The sequence below is a fragment of the Cannabis sativa genome, chromosome 1 (genome assembly GCF_029168945.1).
Source record: "Cannabis sativa cultivar Pink pepper isolate KNU-18-1 chromosome 1, ASM2916894v1, whole genome shotgun sequence".
Lineage (NCBI taxonomy): Eukaryota > Viridiplantae > Streptophyta > Magnoliopsida > Rosales > Cannabaceae > Cannabis > Cannabis sativa.
Genome location: NC_083601.1, coordinates 37,172,635 through 37,191,036, shown reverse-complemented (window position 1 = coordinate 37,191,036; position 18,402 = coordinate 37,172,635). Strand labels below are relative to the sequence as shown.

At 31.8% G+C, this 18,402-nt stretch overlaps 3 protein-coding genes across 5 annotated transcripts; all 3 read left to right on the top strand.

Annotated features, from left to right (window-relative positions):
* The first annotated feature begins 523 nt into the window (after positions 1-523).
* On the top strand, positions 524-3,428 carry LOC115707120 (uncharacterized). 3 transcript variants are annotated; one of them, XM_030634976.2, is made up of 3 exons: positions 524-674; positions 848-1,044; positions 3,081-3,428. In XM_030634976.2, exons 2-3 carry the CDS (start codon positions 856-858, stop codon positions 3,171-3,173), a joined length of 282 nt encoding a protein of 93 aa, XP_030490836.1. In that variant the 5' UTR covers positions 524-674; positions 848-855; the 3' UTR covers positions 3,174-3,428. The 3 variants fall into 3 exon arrangements, with proteins under 3 accessions (XP_030490836.1, XP_030490837.1, XP_030490838.1); XM_030634977.2 differs by having other exon boundaries at positions 529-674; positions 844-1,044; XM_030634978.2 differs by having other exon boundaries at positions 553-674; positions 816-1,044.
* Positions 3,429-5,397: 1,969 nt separating this feature from the next.
* On the top strand, positions 5,398-12,554 carry LOC115706551 (NAD-dependent malic enzyme 59 kDa isoform, mitochondrial). Its single transcript, XM_030634239.2, has 19 exons — positions 5,398-6,024; positions 6,412-6,508; positions 7,670-7,788; positions 7,878-8,045; positions 8,172-8,300; positions 8,538-8,598; positions 8,930-9,033; positions 9,118-9,201; positions 9,315-9,421; positions 9,523-9,625; positions 9,888-9,995; positions 10,153-10,218; positions 10,502-10,574; positions 10,679-10,765; positions 10,873-10,927; positions 11,017-11,088; positions 11,767-11,829; positions 12,013-12,127; positions 12,301-12,554. Exons 1-19 carry the CDS (start codon positions 5,896-5,898, stop codon positions 12,370-12,372), a joined length of 1,812 nt encoding a protein of 603 aa, XP_030490099.1. The 5' UTR covers positions 5,398-5,895; the 3' UTR covers positions 12,373-12,554.
* A 3,513-nt stretch (positions 12,555-16,067) lies between these two features.
* On the top strand, positions 16,068-18,000 carry LOC115704492 (short-chain dehydrogenase/reductase 2b). The gene is made up of 5 exons (XM_030631697.2): positions 16,068-16,351; positions 16,467-16,719; positions 16,824-16,904; positions 17,143-17,316; positions 17,419-18,000. The coding sequence occupies exons 1-5, from the start codon at positions 16,323-16,325 to the stop codon at positions 17,806-17,808; spliced, it is 927 nt and encodes a 308-aa protein (XP_030487557.2). The 5' UTR covers positions 16,068-16,322; the 3' UTR covers positions 17,809-18,000.
* Positions 18,001-18,402: the final 402 nt, after the last annotated feature.

Below are 18,402 nucleotides of genomic sequence, written 5' to 3'. Positions count from 1 at the left end.
TCTCTTATGTCAGGGTATTTTGGGTACAATACATATAAAAAGAGGTATGTTTCAAATAAATATAAAATTAGAGGTAAATTTGATTAATTGATTAATAAAAGAGACATTTTTTAAATTACCCCTTTTGGAATTTGGATCCGTAAGTTTTGTAGACTTGAGAAACTAGGTCATATCACCTTAGGCCCACTAACACATTTTCTAAGGAATAATTACACCACGTACTTAAATTTCTAACTTTTTTACTTTTATACTGTGGGGTGGAATTTTTTTCAAAAATATTGTAGCTTTTTCAAAAATACTGTGTAAGTTTTATCCTATGTACTGTGTTAATTTTTTATTATTATTCTATTATTGTTTTTTAGTTGTTCTACTGTTGTTTTTAGTTGTTTTATTTTGTGTTCCTCTATTATTTTATAAAAATATAGTATTTTTGAAAAGATTTATGTGTGACAATATTTTTGTAAAAAGTTAAATTTCAATATTTTTTTAAGTTTTCTTCTAAAAAAAAAAAGGAAAAAGCCCACTAACACTAAGCGTTGGTGAAAAGACATAACAGTCCTTCAATTTACGCTATTTCACGAACAAATACTCAGTTGCCTTGCCGGGATAGATGAGAAAAGCCAAGAGAATAGCTCGATAATTCGTCTCCAATTGCACATTTTCCTCAGCCTCAGGTACCAACTCGAAACTGATACCGCTGCCACTATTATTACTTCACTCATTCAATTAAGTGTATTTCAATTCTGTAATTTGTCTATGTAATTTGGTTTTCAATGGGGGAAATAATTCAAATTAGGGTTTTGGTTGTTTGGCAGTTGATGTTCTGATCCATTTATTTTTAAGGTAGTGATCAAGATGGGAGGAGCTGAACATGGACATGGAGAAGGTGCCCATGGCCACGCCACTGACTTTAGGCACAAGGTCTGGAGCATGAGCGGAGGTCCCAACTGTAGACCCGTACATTGGAAGCGTAACACCGCCATTGCCATGGCCGGCATTTTTCTCGTCTGCATTCCGATCGCCATGAAATCCGCCGAGCTTGAGGTCTCCTCTATATCCACTTACATTCGTTACTTTTTTCTACATTTTTTGTTTTTGCCGAATTTCTTAATTAAGTGAAATAAATTAGTGTTGTTAGGTTTATAGGAATTTTTTTTAGTGCTGTTAGGATCTGAAAAACTTAGAAACGAGGCAATGCGATTCTGCTCCTTGGAACTTTTATCATTCTTATTCTATTAATACTTTTGTGCATTTTACTATGGTTTTATCAGCAATCAGTTCCTTCCGATAACGGGATTAGCCTGTGTGACTTTATTATAGGATTCTAAGTATCTACAGTATATACTTGTTGTCATTGATTTTGGTGTAAGATGGATTGGGAGTTTATTTCTGAAGTGAATTTTATATGTTCTTTGGTGAATTCTGAGTTCTTGACACTCAACTGGTAGATTAGAAAATCGTTTGAACGAGCTAAAAAAAATTATTTTGGTTAAGTTGACATATGCTTTGAGAACTGATGGTGGAGTTACTACTCCTCACTGTCTTTATTCAGCTAGTCTCTTTAAGTCCTCTAAGTAGGATCTAATCAAGCAATGAACTGGTATTAATGTTTGAGTTTTCTCGTTATGAAATCTTCATTTTTCATTTTTGCTATATGGTACTGTTAAATTGGTTTTCCTTGTTCAAGTATAACACAAGATGCTTATAGATGGATTTGGTGTTGAGGATCATGGTTTTCTCGCACAAGGTAAAGTTATGTTTTTTTTTTGATGAAACAAGGTAAGATTATGTGGTTCACTCTTTTACGGGGATATAGCTAGCAATTTGCTTGATTTTCCTGCATTTCAAGGATTCTAGGCCTTTATTTATTTTCAATCATATTGTTTGGAAGATTGTGATTAAGCTGATGTGATTTCCGTTCTAGACAATGTTCGTAAAAACTTAGTTGGGATTTGAAGGGTGTCTTGCTAAAGTGAGGAGAGGCATAAGCCAGAAGCCTTCAGGCGGAATATGGTTTTACTTCGAAATAAACAAAAATAATAGTAAAAGTAAGTAAAAGAGAAACACAGTCATACACTACTTTAAGATACTCTCACTATACTGGTAACCAAGAGAGTCTAGAGTGAAAAGGACTCCTTGAATTCTGAAAGTTTAGAATCCTAGTCTAATAGTTTGGCAGAGTATAGAAAGCGGAGACTGTGTGATGCCTTCATTTCTCTTAGGGTAATGTTTGATGACCTGTGTTATGGTATGTGGAATATTCTAATTTTTTCAGTTTCCAACTATAATAGTCTTTTTTTTTTCTAGAGAGAAATTGATCTTACAATATCGACAGTGCTTTCCTTTGACATTTGTATTATTGAATAATTATACACTTGATTTGAATTTTCTCTACCGGTGATTTAGTGTGATGGATCTGTCTTTTTTTTAATTAGAATTATCTTTTAGGGTAGTTTATTGTTTTTGATAGAAAAATCATTTTTTGTGGTTGAAACCTGAATCCGTGCTTGTCCCAATTTGATTGTTTGAATTGGTCTTTGGAATCGAAATGTCTGAAAGCTGAATGAGTTTTGGCTTTAATAGGTGTTTCACAGTAATGACAGATATATTATACAGCAGCATACTTCAAAGTGTTAATGCCAATTGCCAAGTTTGGCATTTCTGAGCTCTAGATAATGTGTCCAACTTTTTCTATCTGTGTTGATTATCAACTCTTACCCTTGTCTACGCTCGTTGTTGTATAGATGTACCAGGCTAGACTGAGAATTAATCTTATTGTTTTTACTGACTTAAAATATTTACTCTCTTGTGTAATTCCAGTCTCGTCAATTAATTTATTTTTTAAGTTGAAGGATTGAGAATTGAGGCCGTCTTTAATTGTTAATGACTAGTTTTTGCATCAAAGTAGTCAACGTTGCCTGTCTATATGAGAGAATTGAGTATGAACAATCAATTTTAATTATATTTGTGTGTGTAGCTGGGAATCTTTTGCAATTTCTATGCCTACATGCAATCTTTTCTTTGACTTTATAATGAGCTGATAATAACTAGTACTGAGACAACTCTATTTTTTATTTCAGCAACGGCCACATCCTCCCGTCCGCCCTATTCCTTCACAGCTCTGGTGCAAGAACTTCGGTACAAAAGACTACGAGTCCGTTAAAGGCCCATAAGCAAAAGACCTAGTGGAGGTTGGGTATACATTAGTCTTGCTTTACGGGAAAGCATATTCCTTGAATTTGTTATTTGCAGTGAATACTTTGAACAGCTATTTAGGACTTTTGCTGTTCCCATGTTTTGGAAGTGTTGACACTAAAACTCAAGGATTGAGTTGTATCTCATCTTACACTCAGTGACAAATAAGTCGCCAAGTCTTTTTGCTTGCTTTTCATTAATAAAAGAAAATGTCTAATCTTGTGATTTTAGCTTCTTAAGGTATTGATTTAATAACAGTGACATGGATGCTATTGCTATCAAGTTTATGTATAGCCTTTCAATATGATATGCCTTTCTGTAATAAAAAGTAAAAGGCGTCAAACTTTTTTTTGTTTACAATTTCCAACTTGTTTGGTTAAAAAAAGAAAAGCAAATAGAGGAAAGAATGGCTTTAATTTGCCGCAGTGGTGAGGAATGAGGATAATCTAAAGACTTCGTTCCAAATTGCAGGCACAGCTCAGGTGCCTTGCATCACACTACAAGTGGAATCAAATTCCGTTCATGTATACCACTTTTAGACTCACTATTCTCGCATATAATTATTTTATTACTGAAATCGGTAGATTTTCTGGTTAAATTACTCTCTTATTTTGTAAAGAATAATAATAATAAAAAAGAATGAATAAAATATTTAGTAGTATAAATTTATGGGCTGCACACGTTGATTCTTTATAGATGGTACCTGTCCATCCAATTGGAATTGGCTCGTTCAGGATAATTGCGATTGCAGCATTTGAAAATCAACGGCAAAGTCATCTGTTATTGCTTTAATCTACTTTTGATTAGTGAATTATATATCAGCATTTTCGGGAAATTGTTATCCATAGAATTTGTGTTTTGCTCTTTTTCTTATTGATACTTGTATATGCTAAATCAAAGAATTAGACGTAACGTCGAATGTGGTCTAACTGTAAGCGTATTATGCTCGTTTCATTTTCAGAATAAAATCAACAGCATTCTGTGAGTAATGTAAAATTATTTGATTAGATTTGGACAAATATATTTAGCGTTAGAAGGAATGAAAAGATAGAAATAAAAATAAGAAAAGAAATAGAAATAGGAATGAAATTTAAGATGTTTAAAAAATTTTGATAAAACAATTATTTAATTTTGTTCTCATCTTGTATTGAAATACCTTTCCTTCATTTTTAATTTGGAATAGTTATTCTACCAAATGATGAAAAGTAATTACATTGGAATAACATTTAAAGTGTAACGAAACAAATAAATGAAATAAAAATTATTTTATTTTCATTCTATTCTATTATCTTCAACCAAACACCATTAAAATTCACAGGATGACCTTTGTTTGGTGGGTTTCACAAGCACCAATCACTTTTGTTTTTTGATTTCTCTATTTCAAACTTTTTTTAATGAATTTTTTGAAATTAATTTATTTTTAATATTGCAATAGCAGCTTATTATGCAATAAACTCTATTAGGTGGCGTTTAATTAGGAGAGATAAAAATATAGAAAAAAGAAAAAATAAGAATAAAAATATGAATAAAAGTTGAATAAAATTAAATTAAAAATGTATACAACAAATTAGTTATTAAATTTTTTCTCATCTTGCATTCTATTTCAATATAATTCCACCAAAATATTAAAAAAAAGAGATTTCATTACTAAAATATAACAAAACAAAAGAATAAAATAATTTTTTTTTCCATTCCATCTCATTTCAATGTAGTTCAAACAAAATTAGAAAATTTATCACTCTGAACTAAATAATTCTAAAGTTCAAAAGAAAAGACAACTTTTGTAGTATCAATTCAATGTGATTTTGACAATTTTTAATCAATAAGGCATTAACTAACAAAAACTAATCCACTTGAATTCTTATTTGATTATGTAATGAGCAAGTTGAAAACTTAAAAAATATCTTTACAATCAAATGTTGGCAAACACATTGGATCACTTTCCTACTCCCACATTGTGACAGCATTCTCATCCAATCAAATTCCAGATCAAATGATTGCAATAACATTAATTCAAAGTTCATTCCCTGAACCATCTAAATGGACTCAGATCTGGTTACAAATATTTTGAACCAACAAAACTCATCCACGTGGCGTTGATCACCATATATCGGTGGTCCATAACCCACCATATTCTTTAAAGTCTCCAATCCGCCACTTTTCCATTAAAAGACCTCCAAGTGCCAACCTACGGTTCGTGCAATTCACCTCCAATCAGAACAAACCCTTGGCTGCCCAATATTTGTCCGGGCAGTTACCTTTCTTCATCCATCACCGTCCGTCGTCGTTATTTGACTGACCTAAAATCCCGGGCAACTGTACTTTGAGTCCCAACTCTACCAGTAGCTTCAACTACCTCCATATTCTTCTCCAGACAACACTGCAGTTCAGTGCATTGTATGGTACACATAACACATTACCAAAATAACCAATAATAATATATACTTTAAATATGCCATTAAATTATTCGTAAAATTAAAAATAATAGCGAAAATTCTGTCACTTCACTATAAATTGACCCCAAAACTATATTGATTGGAAGTCAATTGTGGTTGTTGACATCTGATATCTGAATAATTCCATGGCTATCAGAGACTGAGAAAATGGATTTGTAGCTTCTTCCCTGAGTACGCGTTTTGGAGTTTTTGAACTTCTTATATTCCAGATTTGATTTTTTTCGGGAAGTGTCAGAGGGAGATAATGTGGAAGGCAGCTCGATTCGCCGCGTCTAGTCTTCGCCGATCGAGGCGTTTATCGACTGCGATTCCTGGTCCCTGTATTGTCCATAAGCGTGGTGCTGATATTCTCCATGATCCCTGGTTCAACAAGGTTCTTATTTTATTCTTCTTCGTTATTATGTTCGCTCTGTTTGTTTTCGTAATTTATAGTTTTTCTGTGCGTGTGTGTATGTATGGTTGATTTGAGTTTTGGTAAGATGAAAGGATCTCTCTCCCATTCATGAAAGAGTCTTCATTCTGTGTTTTCTTAAGCAAGATGTATCCGATTAATCAATAAATGTCTTCAAATTCTCTAATCAGATGAAAAAGTCCAAATGTACTGTACACAGATATACAATTTTCTTTTTCTTCTTTTATTTTCAAATTTTGAAGTAATTGATGTTTCATTAAGTAGAGAATGTCGTATAAGTACTTGATGGAATCAAAGTAAGATTTTTAACTAATGTCTTGGGATTTTTGCTTTCGTTTCCAAGAGCAGGATACTGGGTTTCCTTATACTGAGAGAGATCGGCTAGGGCTTCGAGGACTTCTTCCACCTCGTGTCATATCGTTCGAGCAACAATATGCTCGTTTCAGTAAGTACATAGCATCTGTTCTTCTTATGTTGTATGGTTTACATATTGTGTGAGAAATATTCTACGTATCAATCCCTTTGTAACAAGAAAACTACTTCTTGCATTACCTTTTTCACTTGTGTTTTTTCTTTTACATTGGGAGGGGGAACTTGAGACCTCCTCTCCTTACTAGACTTTGCCTATAACCTATAACCATGCTCTTTAATTTGAACTTCTAGGGGTTTGATTGTTCTAACTAATTGATCAATTGTGCATGCTTAAATATTTATTTTTAAAATGCTACCGTAAATAATATTTACTTAAAAAATAACCAACTTATGGCATGTGATGTGAGAACTGGTTACCGTTATGTTTTGTTGTTTATTCATGTAGGCTTCACTCGTTGAGTTGTTGTGACAAGGTTTAGTGTCAGCAATTTTAAACAGTTAAATGATGTCATCATTTTTGGCTGTACTTTACCCTTTTCATTATATCTGAAGGTTGTTCTACCAAAAAAAAAAAAAATTATATCTGAAGGTTTAGCATCAACATATTTTTAAGAGAATGACGATGTCATCAGTTCTGGTAGTACTTCAAAACAATACCGTTTTAAATAATAATACTTCTTGTAGAACATCTCTCTAGAAATTCCTTTTACAAAAGGCATTAAACATCCCTATTAGTAGTTGCAGAGTTGGTGTTCTTTGCTTGGTACTCTATTTCCACCATTTATGAGTTTCGCAAGATAAATTGATTTACCCGTAAGAAGCAACAAATGGAAACAGAATATTCTTTAGGACCAGCAGAGCAGTTCCCAATAAAAGTCAATTAGCAGATAGAAAAGATTGTGAATTTAAGGCTTAAAGCTGATTAGGGAACTATTAAGAGAAATCAAATGTGTCACTGACTCTTTTTTTTTTCCTTCATCTGATCTTTGCACATATCCAATGTTACTCATATGCAGTGCTCGTATCTCAGAATTACAAGATTGAATTAGACTGTTAAAAAACCGTAAAAGCTTATCAAGATGTGTCTGCTGGGAGTTCAAAAATGACCCGATACTTGCTTTTTATAAAAACTTGTTTTGCTTGTTCACGACTATTAGCCTCTGATGAGACTTTGTCCAATAATCGTGTGGTGGATTTTCTATCTAATACCTTTGGATGATTGTTTAATTGTCAGTGGAGTCGTATCGGTCGCTGGAGAAAAATACTCAGGGCCAAAAGAACAGTGTTGTTTCCTTGTCTAAATGGAGGATCTTAAATAGACTGCATGACAGAAATGAGACTTTATATTACCGAGTAAGTTACAAAATCCCATTTTCAGATGTTAAAGACTTTACATGACTTTTATTTTATTCAATGGGATGCTGGTGCCTTTCTCTCTTCAGGTCCTTATCGACAACATCAAAGATTTTGCTCCGATTATATACACTCCCACTGTAGGATTAGTATGTCAAAATTACTCAGGGTTATTTAGAAGACCACGTGGAATGTACTTCAGTGCGAAGGACAAAGGGGAGATGATGTCAATGATCTATAATTGGCCAGCTCAGGAGGTACAGTGATCATATGCTAGCTTCGTTTCCTCTTCCTCTAAAAGAAATCTTGAATAGCCACTGTTTCCTGTATATCACTACCTATCTTTTTGAAATAGTTTATTCTGTTTGCTCATTATCTTGCAGGTAGACATGATAGTCCTGACTGATGGTAGCCGTATCCTTGGCCTGGGTGACCTTGGTGTTCAGGGGATTGGAATACCTATCGGGAAACTTGATATGTATGTTGCTGCAGCCGGTTTCAACCCACAGAGAGTATGTGCTGCATTGTGTTTGAGCTGCTTCATTTTCTCCAGTTTATGTGTTTGTTTTCTATAAGTGTTTGTCGTAATACACATGACTGCTTGGTGAATTAGTTCACTGTTTTATGAAATGGAGTATATAATTCTGACTAGTGTTCCTTTCACATAATTTCTTGGACATCGTAGTGATGCAGCTATTCCCTTTTCCTTTTCTTTATTTTTTTTTCTGTTGTGTGTGTGTGTGTGGCAGGTACTCCCTGTTATGCTAGATGTCGGAACTAACAATCAGAAGTTACTTGAAGATCGTCTTTGTAAGTAATCTTTACTTTTGTGTGAATCTTATTTTTTTCTCGGGTTTTATTCTCCTATATAATTGTGGCTGCTTGTGTCATGTTTCTTCTTATCATGACTTTTCATACATGCTCAAAGGAGTTTAAGTTTCATTGGTCTTTGTATTGAATGTCCTTTTACATTTTGGATTTTCTTTTACTTCCCTTTTTGCTGTAATGATGTGCTCCCAAGATTTTCTGTAATATAAAGAAAATTAAAATCAATTAATTATTGATATCTTTTGGTACACATATGTTCTTGCTTTCTGAAAAGATTTATGAGGATGTATACTCACATGATTTCATTTGATAGATTTAGGACTTCGACAACCTAGGTTGGAAGGAGAAGAGTATCTATCAATTGTTGATGAGTTCATGGAAGCTGTTTTCACACGTTGGCCGAAGGCCATTGTGCAGGTTTAATTCTCTTAGAAGAATGACTTTCATTTTTAAGTTCTGTTTGTGTTTGCTCTGTTGACCTGATGTTTGTTCATTTATCAGTTCGAGGACTTTCAAATGAAGTGGGCTTTTGAAACGCTGCACCGCTACCGTAAAAAGTTTTGTATGTTCAACGATGACATACAAGTAAGTAAATTCCTGGCTATCATCTTATATCTTCAATAAAACTAAGTAGAGTCAAATAGACTGTTCTGGATAATTTATGTGTTACTCAACAGTTCTATATTCTTCACTTATAGGGAACTGCAGGAGTGGCACTCGCGGGACTATTGGGTACTGTAAGAGCTCAAGGTCGACCATTATCTGACTTTGTGAAACAGAAGATAGTTGTAGTCGGAGCTGGGAGGTATTCAAATTTAGCAACTTAATCTAGTGTTATGTTTTGGTCTATTGCATGTGCGTCCATTTTTCAACTTTGTCTCACCTCTTGTTTATTTTGTTTATCAGTGCAGGGCTTGGTGTTCTTAACACGGCCATACAGGCTGCAGCAAGAATGACAGGGAACGATGAAACAACTGCTAACAAACTATTCTTTTTGCTCGACAAAGATGTAAGGTTTTACTATTTCTGCCTGCTTAAGTAGTCATTTTTGTAGAAATAAATTTGTAGTTTTCTCCTAACTTCATGCACATGTCTAAAATTATAACGAACTTGCATATTTGTGTTGAGTAGTTAACGGATTGATAATTCCAATAACGATGTAATATAGCTTAATTTTGTGAATTATAATTGTCTGGACGTCTGTCACAGAATTTCTCGAAGATTTTCTTAGCTACTAATATGATAGTACATCTCATTATTATTTCATGCAGGGTCTTGTAACTAAACAGAGGAATAATCTTGATCCTGCAGCTGCACCATTTGCTAAAGACCCTTCAGAGATTGATGGGCTTAGGGAGGGAGCTAGTCTTGTTGAAGTGGTAAGTCTTGCAGAACTGCTTGAGGTTTTCTCTGATGAGATTCAGTGTTATTTTTTTGGCTTTCTTTATTGTTGCTTCTGGAACATGAATATCGGTACTCCGAGACAGCATTTTTAATAATGAATATTAAAATAACTACGATCTTAATGCATTTTAGGTTAAAAAAATCCGGCCCCATGTGCTTCTTGGTTTGTCTGGAAAAGGTGGTATTTTCAATGAGGAGGTGCGTTCATTTTCATCTGCGTTCAGTCTACTCTAATTTTGCAGCCTTCTTTACTTTTTGCTTATGTTTGATGTCTGATGCGTCTTAAATTTTATGACTATAAATCAGTCTCTTTTTGTTTTCCTCACTATGAAGCTGTTGTATAATTAGATTTGATCTCTGGAAATTAATTTTATTCGAGGCTATTGCGCCTAAAATATGTTGTCAAAGGAAAATTATGCTCGGTATCCGTTTCCTCTTTGACAATTGCATGCATTTTCATAATGGTTTGAGCTTTTATCAGGTGCTTAAGGCAATGCGCGATTCAGATTCAAGTAAACCTGCCATTTTTGCTATGTCAAACCCCACTATGAATGGTTTGCTTCTGGGATCCTTATCGTGTTCAGAATTTCTTCAAGGAAACTTAAGTTTGGTGTTGTTGACCTTTTATATTTTTTTTGATGCATGTGTTACAAATCAGCTGAGTGTACTGCTGCTGATGCTTTCAAGCATGCTGGTGATAATATAGTTTTTGCAAGTGGCAGTCCTTTTGAAAATGTTGATCTTGGTAATTTTCTTTCCTAGAAGCATCGATTTCAGTTTTATTATCAATCTCCTCTTCTCATTCTCTTGTCTCGTATAATATATTCCAAAAACTTGCATATTGATTTGCAGGCAACGGAAAGATAGGATATGTAAATCAAGCGAATAACATGTACCTGTTCCCTGGGTTAGTTTTCCTTCAATTTCATCATTTTAAGACAACTATGCTTATATCTTGATGGTTGTAAACTCATTTTTCGGTGGCCTTTTGTTCAGAATTGGTTTGGGAACACTTCTCTCTGGCGCTCATTTTATCTCAGATGGCATGTTACAGGCAGCTGCTGAATGGTATATTAAGACTTCTTGCTTGCTTTATTTGGAATGATAATAGGGGAAAAAAAAAACAGAAGTTACGCTAAGGACGTGTTTGTTTCCTTTAATTTGCTATGAGCATTATAACTATTATTCTGAAATAGTCAATGGGAATAAATTTTTGCGCCATTGCTAGTTTGCAGTTAATCCTCCTGACCTTATTTGGATCTTAGTAATACTATCCCATGAATTTCTCTTTTATGAGACTGTCTTATAGAACTTGGTGTGTTTTTTCAAGAAAAAAATAAAATAAAATAACACCCTTGTAATGCCCTGAGTCTAAGTGTACAAAAAACAGTCGTCAAGAAGATTCATATACATTTTATTTATCTTTTTTCAAACAATGTCTATTGTACTACAGCTCTGATAGAACTGATACACACATATGTGCCTTACAGTTTTTAGTAAGCTCTTTATCTTTGGTAGGTATCTCTATACTGGTTTGGGAATTGGGATATGGCTAATTTTTGTGTTAAAAAATTAAAATACGTTTTACTAGGCAGGTGTACAAAATATAGTTAATCTTTACCTATTATTTTATGTTTACTCTTAAAATCCAGATTTCATTATTCTGTTCAGTATCAGTACATACATGTGAATTAAAGTTTTGTTTCCCCATGAAATTGCTGAGACGGTATTCTCTTCTCTGTGCAGCCTTGCCTCTTATATGACAGATGAAGATATCCAAAAGGGCATACTTTATCCATCTATTAACAGGTAATGATGGGGTCTGAGGCATCCTGGGTGTGTTTGGATTTTCTCATTTTTGTTTCACTTTCTCACTTCGTGTAACTTCTCTTTCACAGAATGAGAGAGGAATTGTCTTTATATTTATTAAGTTTAGATTAACCTATGTTGCGAGATAGTCTTATATACGTACGTATGTGTGCCATGGTGCAGTATCCGGCATATCACGACAGAGGTTGGAGCTGCTGTTGTGCGAGCAGCTGTTGAAGAAGGATTGGCTGAAGGACACGGTGATGTGGGGTACAGAGAGCTCAAACACATGTCAAAAGTAAGATTTTATATAAAGCTTTTATTAGTTTTTAACATAAAATTAACACTGTTTATAGTTGAATAATTTGAAAAACAATCTGCACTAACCACATTGGGAATCTAGATAAAATTCTTGTTTCTTGAATCATTTCGGTCATATTCTCTGTTCTTATCTGTGTTTTTTGGTTGCAGGAGGAGACAGTAGAATATGTGACACGTAACATGTGGTTCCCTGTTTACAACCCCCTTGTTCATGAAAAATAAGTCAATTAAACTTTACCCTTGTATCTTTTTTATTTATTTTTTCAAGTGTCAACTGTTTTTGTATGTGACGTCGTACTTTTTTCTCTGGGGCTATTTATTGGCAGCAATTTGTTGGTCCTATGTACTTCTGAATCCATAATTTTGAAGCCCAGAAAAGAAATAAGCCTTCTCACTTATTATTATCACATTGTTACATAGTCGAACAAACTGTGCATTGTTTATGTGGGAGTGAGACTAACTAGTACAATTTCTTTGTTTTTTTAGACAATGTCATAAAATATTTATCTTATGCGAAGGTCGTTTTTTTATTCTTCAAGTAGCCATTGCACGTGTGCAAAATGAAACTTTTCTTACCTCTTAAACATAGTTTTAAATGTATCGAAAAAAACATTTGCAGACGATCGACAGTGGTCGCTGTTGACAATTTTTGTTAGCTAATTTCTTTTTCTTTTTGAAAGAATGTTTGTTAGCTATTTTTTTTTTCTTTTTGAAAGAATGTTTGTTAGCTATTGAAAATAAAGAGTTACATTATGTTTGGTAGAAGATAAGAGGAGGTGGGTAGAAAATATAGGATGTGAATGATGAAAATTGAGAGAAGAAAATGTATTTTGATATTTTCCTAAGGGAAATTTCATAGTTTTCTAGAGCGAGTATTTTTCTATCATATCAAACAATTCGTTTTTTTCTTCTATATTTTCTTTTCTCTCATAAAAGTAATATTTTGTCTATTGGACTATTAATATGTGATTAAATAAAGAAAAATAATAATTTACAAAACAAAATTATATTTAAAGTGAATGGCTTTCTAATGTAATAACTCAATAACTCAATTATAAATTATATAAAAAAAAATAACAAAATTAAGCTTTTCCATTAATAATATTTTTGTCTATTGGACTTTTAATACGTGATTAAATAAAATAATGATAATTTACAAAACAAAATTATATTTAAAGTGAATGGCTTTCTAATGTAATAACTCAATAACTCAATTTTAAATTATAAAAAAAAAAAAATAACAAAATTAACCTTTTCCATTAATTAAGTTAAACCTTAGCTATTTTATATATATTTTGGAGAATCACTCTCTCATATACCATTTTTTTGTTTATTACGGTTTGAGTTATTCTGATAGTTGTGATTGTTACATGGGTTGTTACGTGGATTTTATAAAAATGCAAAAAAAAAAAAAAAAACTACTTTAAAATATAAAAATAAAATAATCTATATATTTTTAAACTAGAGGCAAATATTCATTGAGTTAAGATTATTTTATTATTATTTGATTAATTTTTCTATATATATATGTGTAATATTGTTATTTTTATTTGGAATAATTGCGATAAAAGTTTTAACAAGGGTGATGCACATTAGTAGCCAACCTCAAAAATTGGTAATAATCTCTAAGGTCATACTTTAATTGATCCGTTAAACTCAAATAAAATGCCACGTGCCAATTTTTTATTAGTTCAAATAATAATGAACTAAAAAATATATTTTAAAATCATAATTTTATTATTATTATTATTATTTTTCTTTTTTGCTTCTTCTTGTTCATCTTCTTCATGAACTTAACCAGCCACAAGAGTTCCACAGGAGCACCATGATTCGTGGCCTCCATTTTAGCTTAATAAGCAAATAAATTAAATAGAAAGTTGATTATATTAATTCTGACAAAAACCAATAAATTCACACATGCATCAAAGTCAGCATTATAAATATTCATAATTTTGTTGAGTCCCTCAAAAAACTAAAATATGTAGATCCAAAAAATGCGATGACAATTTTGTCTAGTCAGTCTCGAAGAGAGTGTTGTAGTTTGGCACGTACGTTCTCTCAACATTATATGGGAACATAGTTTCAGCCGAATACATTGCCTATATATGCCATTATGATCACCAGAGGTCCACAGCAAGTAGCCCCACAACTGCTGGAAGTACTTGACACCATGTCATACAATATTTAATTGATACAAATTAAGCAGTTCATTCTAACAGCTCAGCCAAACATCAAACATACTTAGTATTAACTATTAATTAAAATATGTATGAAACAATATTAATTACATTAATAATAATTATATTATTTTTATATGTTATTTAACATCATAAGACCATATCATGATTAACTTTAATGGAAGTTTGCTGATATTGTAACAACTCAACTATTCCATTAAAGAAATATCTTCTCAAAATAATTTGAAACATGCATGTTATATGTTATAATATAACCAATTTATTACTTTGATATGCTCATGCATGTATGCATGCAATCTCAAACTGATACTCAAGATTCGGAAATATATATTATAACACATTTATGGTGACATGTTATATGTAAATGTAATTAAGTGAAAAAGTGAAAAGAAAGAAGAAAATTTGTTAAATTATTATAATTTATAATAAGGAAAGAAAAATACAATCAAAATCTCAACAACTACACTTATTAAAGTAGCTAAAACTGTTATTATTATATGTTGAAATATCTCCACAAGTCCACATAAAAGATCATGGGAAAAACTTAATATTATTATTATTATAGTACGAGTGCGACACCCCTTGCCTCAACCCTTTTTTCTTTACGTAACATATCTTTCCTTATAAAGATTAATAATTAGGAATTAGGATTTTGCATATCATGATACCCAAAAGAAAATCATTTAATAATTTCATGGTGGGAACCGGGCTACGACTTTGAACAATATATTCTTAGTTCAAGATAATTTAAAGTATTATGAAGGATTAAGTTAATCAAATTTATTATTTTTCGTGATCTTGAGGTGATTTAATATTTATTTGGGATATTGAAAACAAATACTCATACACTTTGTATTTTGTAATACTAATTAAGTGATGTTTGGTTGGAAGAAATAAAATGAAAAAAGAAAACAATAAATTTTTATTCTATTCATGTATATATATATAATTATAACCTTTTAATTTAGAATAGAATTAGTTTGGTTCTAAAAGTATATTTTTAAATAAAGGTTTTACGGTATATGATTTGGACATTGTTTAAATGTGCAAAGGAAAGTAGAGTTTTGCAAGTTTTGTTTAAAGAAAAAGTTAAATGTTAAATATTACAAAATTCAAAAAATAAAGAGTTTTGTTGCCAATAATATCCCTGTTTATTTCAATAAAATAAAGCAAAACAGAGCCCCTCAAACTCTAAGCGGCTCTATTAATGTAATATATATTTTTGTAATATGTGTTATGATTAACCTCTAATATAATAAAACTAAAAGTATCGTGCTTTCATAATTAACATGAGCATATAAATAATGCAATTGTTAGGTGGACCGGAATATTATATCATATATATGTCAAGCCAAATGGTGCACTGCTATTATTTATTAGAGAAATGCTAAAGGGCACCAGTAGTACTTAACATCTTCTTATATGTCAGTATCGTTATTGGTTCAACTAAGTATCAGGTCCCACATAATTTAATATAATAAATTTTAGGGAGTATCGCTAGTCAATCGCAACATGACATATCGAGAAGGTGCTAAGTACCACTGGTGCCTAATAGGAATGCTCTATTTATTATTACATTTTATTCTTATTAAACAAATGTTAGGTAGTACATAATTTGACCCCAATAATAATAATAATAATAAATCAAAAATCAAAAAAATCATTCAAGCCAAATCCATAATTATATGAAGTATTACTATTGGTAGTGCATGACACTACTTAAATCACGATTAGTGATATTAATTACCTAAAAATCATTACATTAAAATATATAAAACTGGATAGTTAGCATTTCTATCTAAATATATATTTCTATCCCTAAATATAATAATGTAATAATACGTGGTAAATTTATTCCAATTTGGTAGACTAATAGTACGTAGTACTATATATATGGACTAATTTGTTACTCATTTCCTACCTACACTCACTCATTGTCGTTGGAAAGTGGAAACGATTAACTAGCTAGCTAATATGGATTCTACATTTTTGGCCACAGAAAGGTATTCATTTATGTAATTTTTTTAATTTTCATCATTATTTTATGATGTACATGAACATATTATATGTATGTATATTTTTTAAAAGAATTTAAAAATTGAAAGGTTTTGGGTTCAGGTATGCTGTTGTGAGTGGCGGGAACAAGGGGATTGGGTATGAAATATGCAAGCAATTAAGTTCAAAAGGGGTAAAAGTTGTGTTAACTGCCAGAGATGAGAAAAGAGGTGTTGAAGCTGTTGAGAAATTACTGAAAGAGTCTAACCTTTCTCATCAACATGTCGTATTCCATCAACTTGATGTCGTTGATCCTGCTAGTATTGCTTCTCTTGCAGATTTCATCAAAATCCACTTTGGGAAGCTTGATATTCTAGTAATAATTAATTAGCATATACATAAATATGTCATCAAAACCTTTTATTTCTTTTATTGTTGGACTTAGGATCATGTCAAATAATATTTTGGTGGTCATGACAGATAAATAATGCAGGGATTGGCGGAGTTATGCTAGATGCTGATGCTTTTTCCAGAGAATTTGAGCTTTCCGGTTGTAAATGGGTCAGTTTTTATTATCATATGCTCAAATTCAAAAAAGAAAACAGTGAAATATTGAAACAAAAAAAATATATTATTATTACGGTTCTGTACTCAAAAATATTCATTTTTAATTATAAGTAAAAACTTTATTTAAAAACAAACCGTTCAAAAAATAGTAATAAGTATTTTTGAAAAAGAAAAAAAAAATCTCTTGATAAAACCTGAAGTTTAATTTTCTCATTTGTACGTATTTATGTAGCCCCAAAAAAATTGGAATGAAATAATTATGGGAGAAAGCTACGAAAAGGCTGAAGAATGCTTGAAAACGAACTACTATGGTACAAAGGCAATGGTTGAAGCACTTGCTCCACTTCTTCAACTGTCTGACTCACCCAGAGTCGTTAACATTTCTTCTTTCCTTGGACAATTGGAGGTATATATATATATATATATATATATATATATATATATTATTGTATCATTATCATCTCTCTCTATAAATGTCTCATATACATTATCATATTATAATGTATAGAATATACCGAATAAATGGGCGAAACAAGTGTTAGGCGATGAAGAAAATAATCTAACGGAAGAAGGGATCGAAGAGGTTATACGAGAGTTTCTTAAAGATTTCAAAGAAGGTATGTTAGAAGCAAAAGATTGGCCAGTACAACTCTCGGCTTACAAAGTATCGAAAGCTTCAATGAACGCGTACACGAGGATCTCGCCCAACAAGTACCCAAACATTTGTATTAACAGTGTTCACCCTGGCTATGTCAAGACCGATATAACTTGCAACACTGGTGAAGTGAGTGTTACCAAAGGAGCTTTAGGCCCATTGAGATTGGCACTCTTACCAAATCATCATTCTACTTCTGGCCATTTCTTTTTCGAGGAACAACTCTTACCTTCTACTTTCTAAATATTATAATAATTAACACTACACCACCCTATGTTTATTTATGGGCCATTTTCAATATATATTTATAAGTTGTTATTGCTTTTGGAGAATAAAAACTACACACGCTTTATTATAAGTGTGATCATGATGAACTTTATTTTGTGTAATATTGTAATGAATTTCCAATTTGTCAAGTTATTATGAATGATGATATGTGAGTAATATGACAAGTATTTATAAATGGATAAAAGATCTCTTCACGACCTATCTAATAATAAATCAATGAACCAATTTGCATATCAGAAATTTACTTGGTTAACAAAAATTCATTTGGCAAAAGTAACTATTAAGCACTCACACCAGAAGATGTAAATAGTTATTTTATTTATTTTAGAGTAGAGAATGACAAAAAAAAAATTACTAACAAGTATTTTTCATTGATATTTTCCTTATATTGTGTATGAATATAATACCCTTATATAGTATTTGCTGGAATGTTAACAAGTATTTGTTATTGATATTTCCGTATATATAGCGTGTGATAATTTTGTGGTGATCACGGTGTGTTTAATGTTTATTATTGGACCACATGTAATATTAGATCTTAAATTTTAG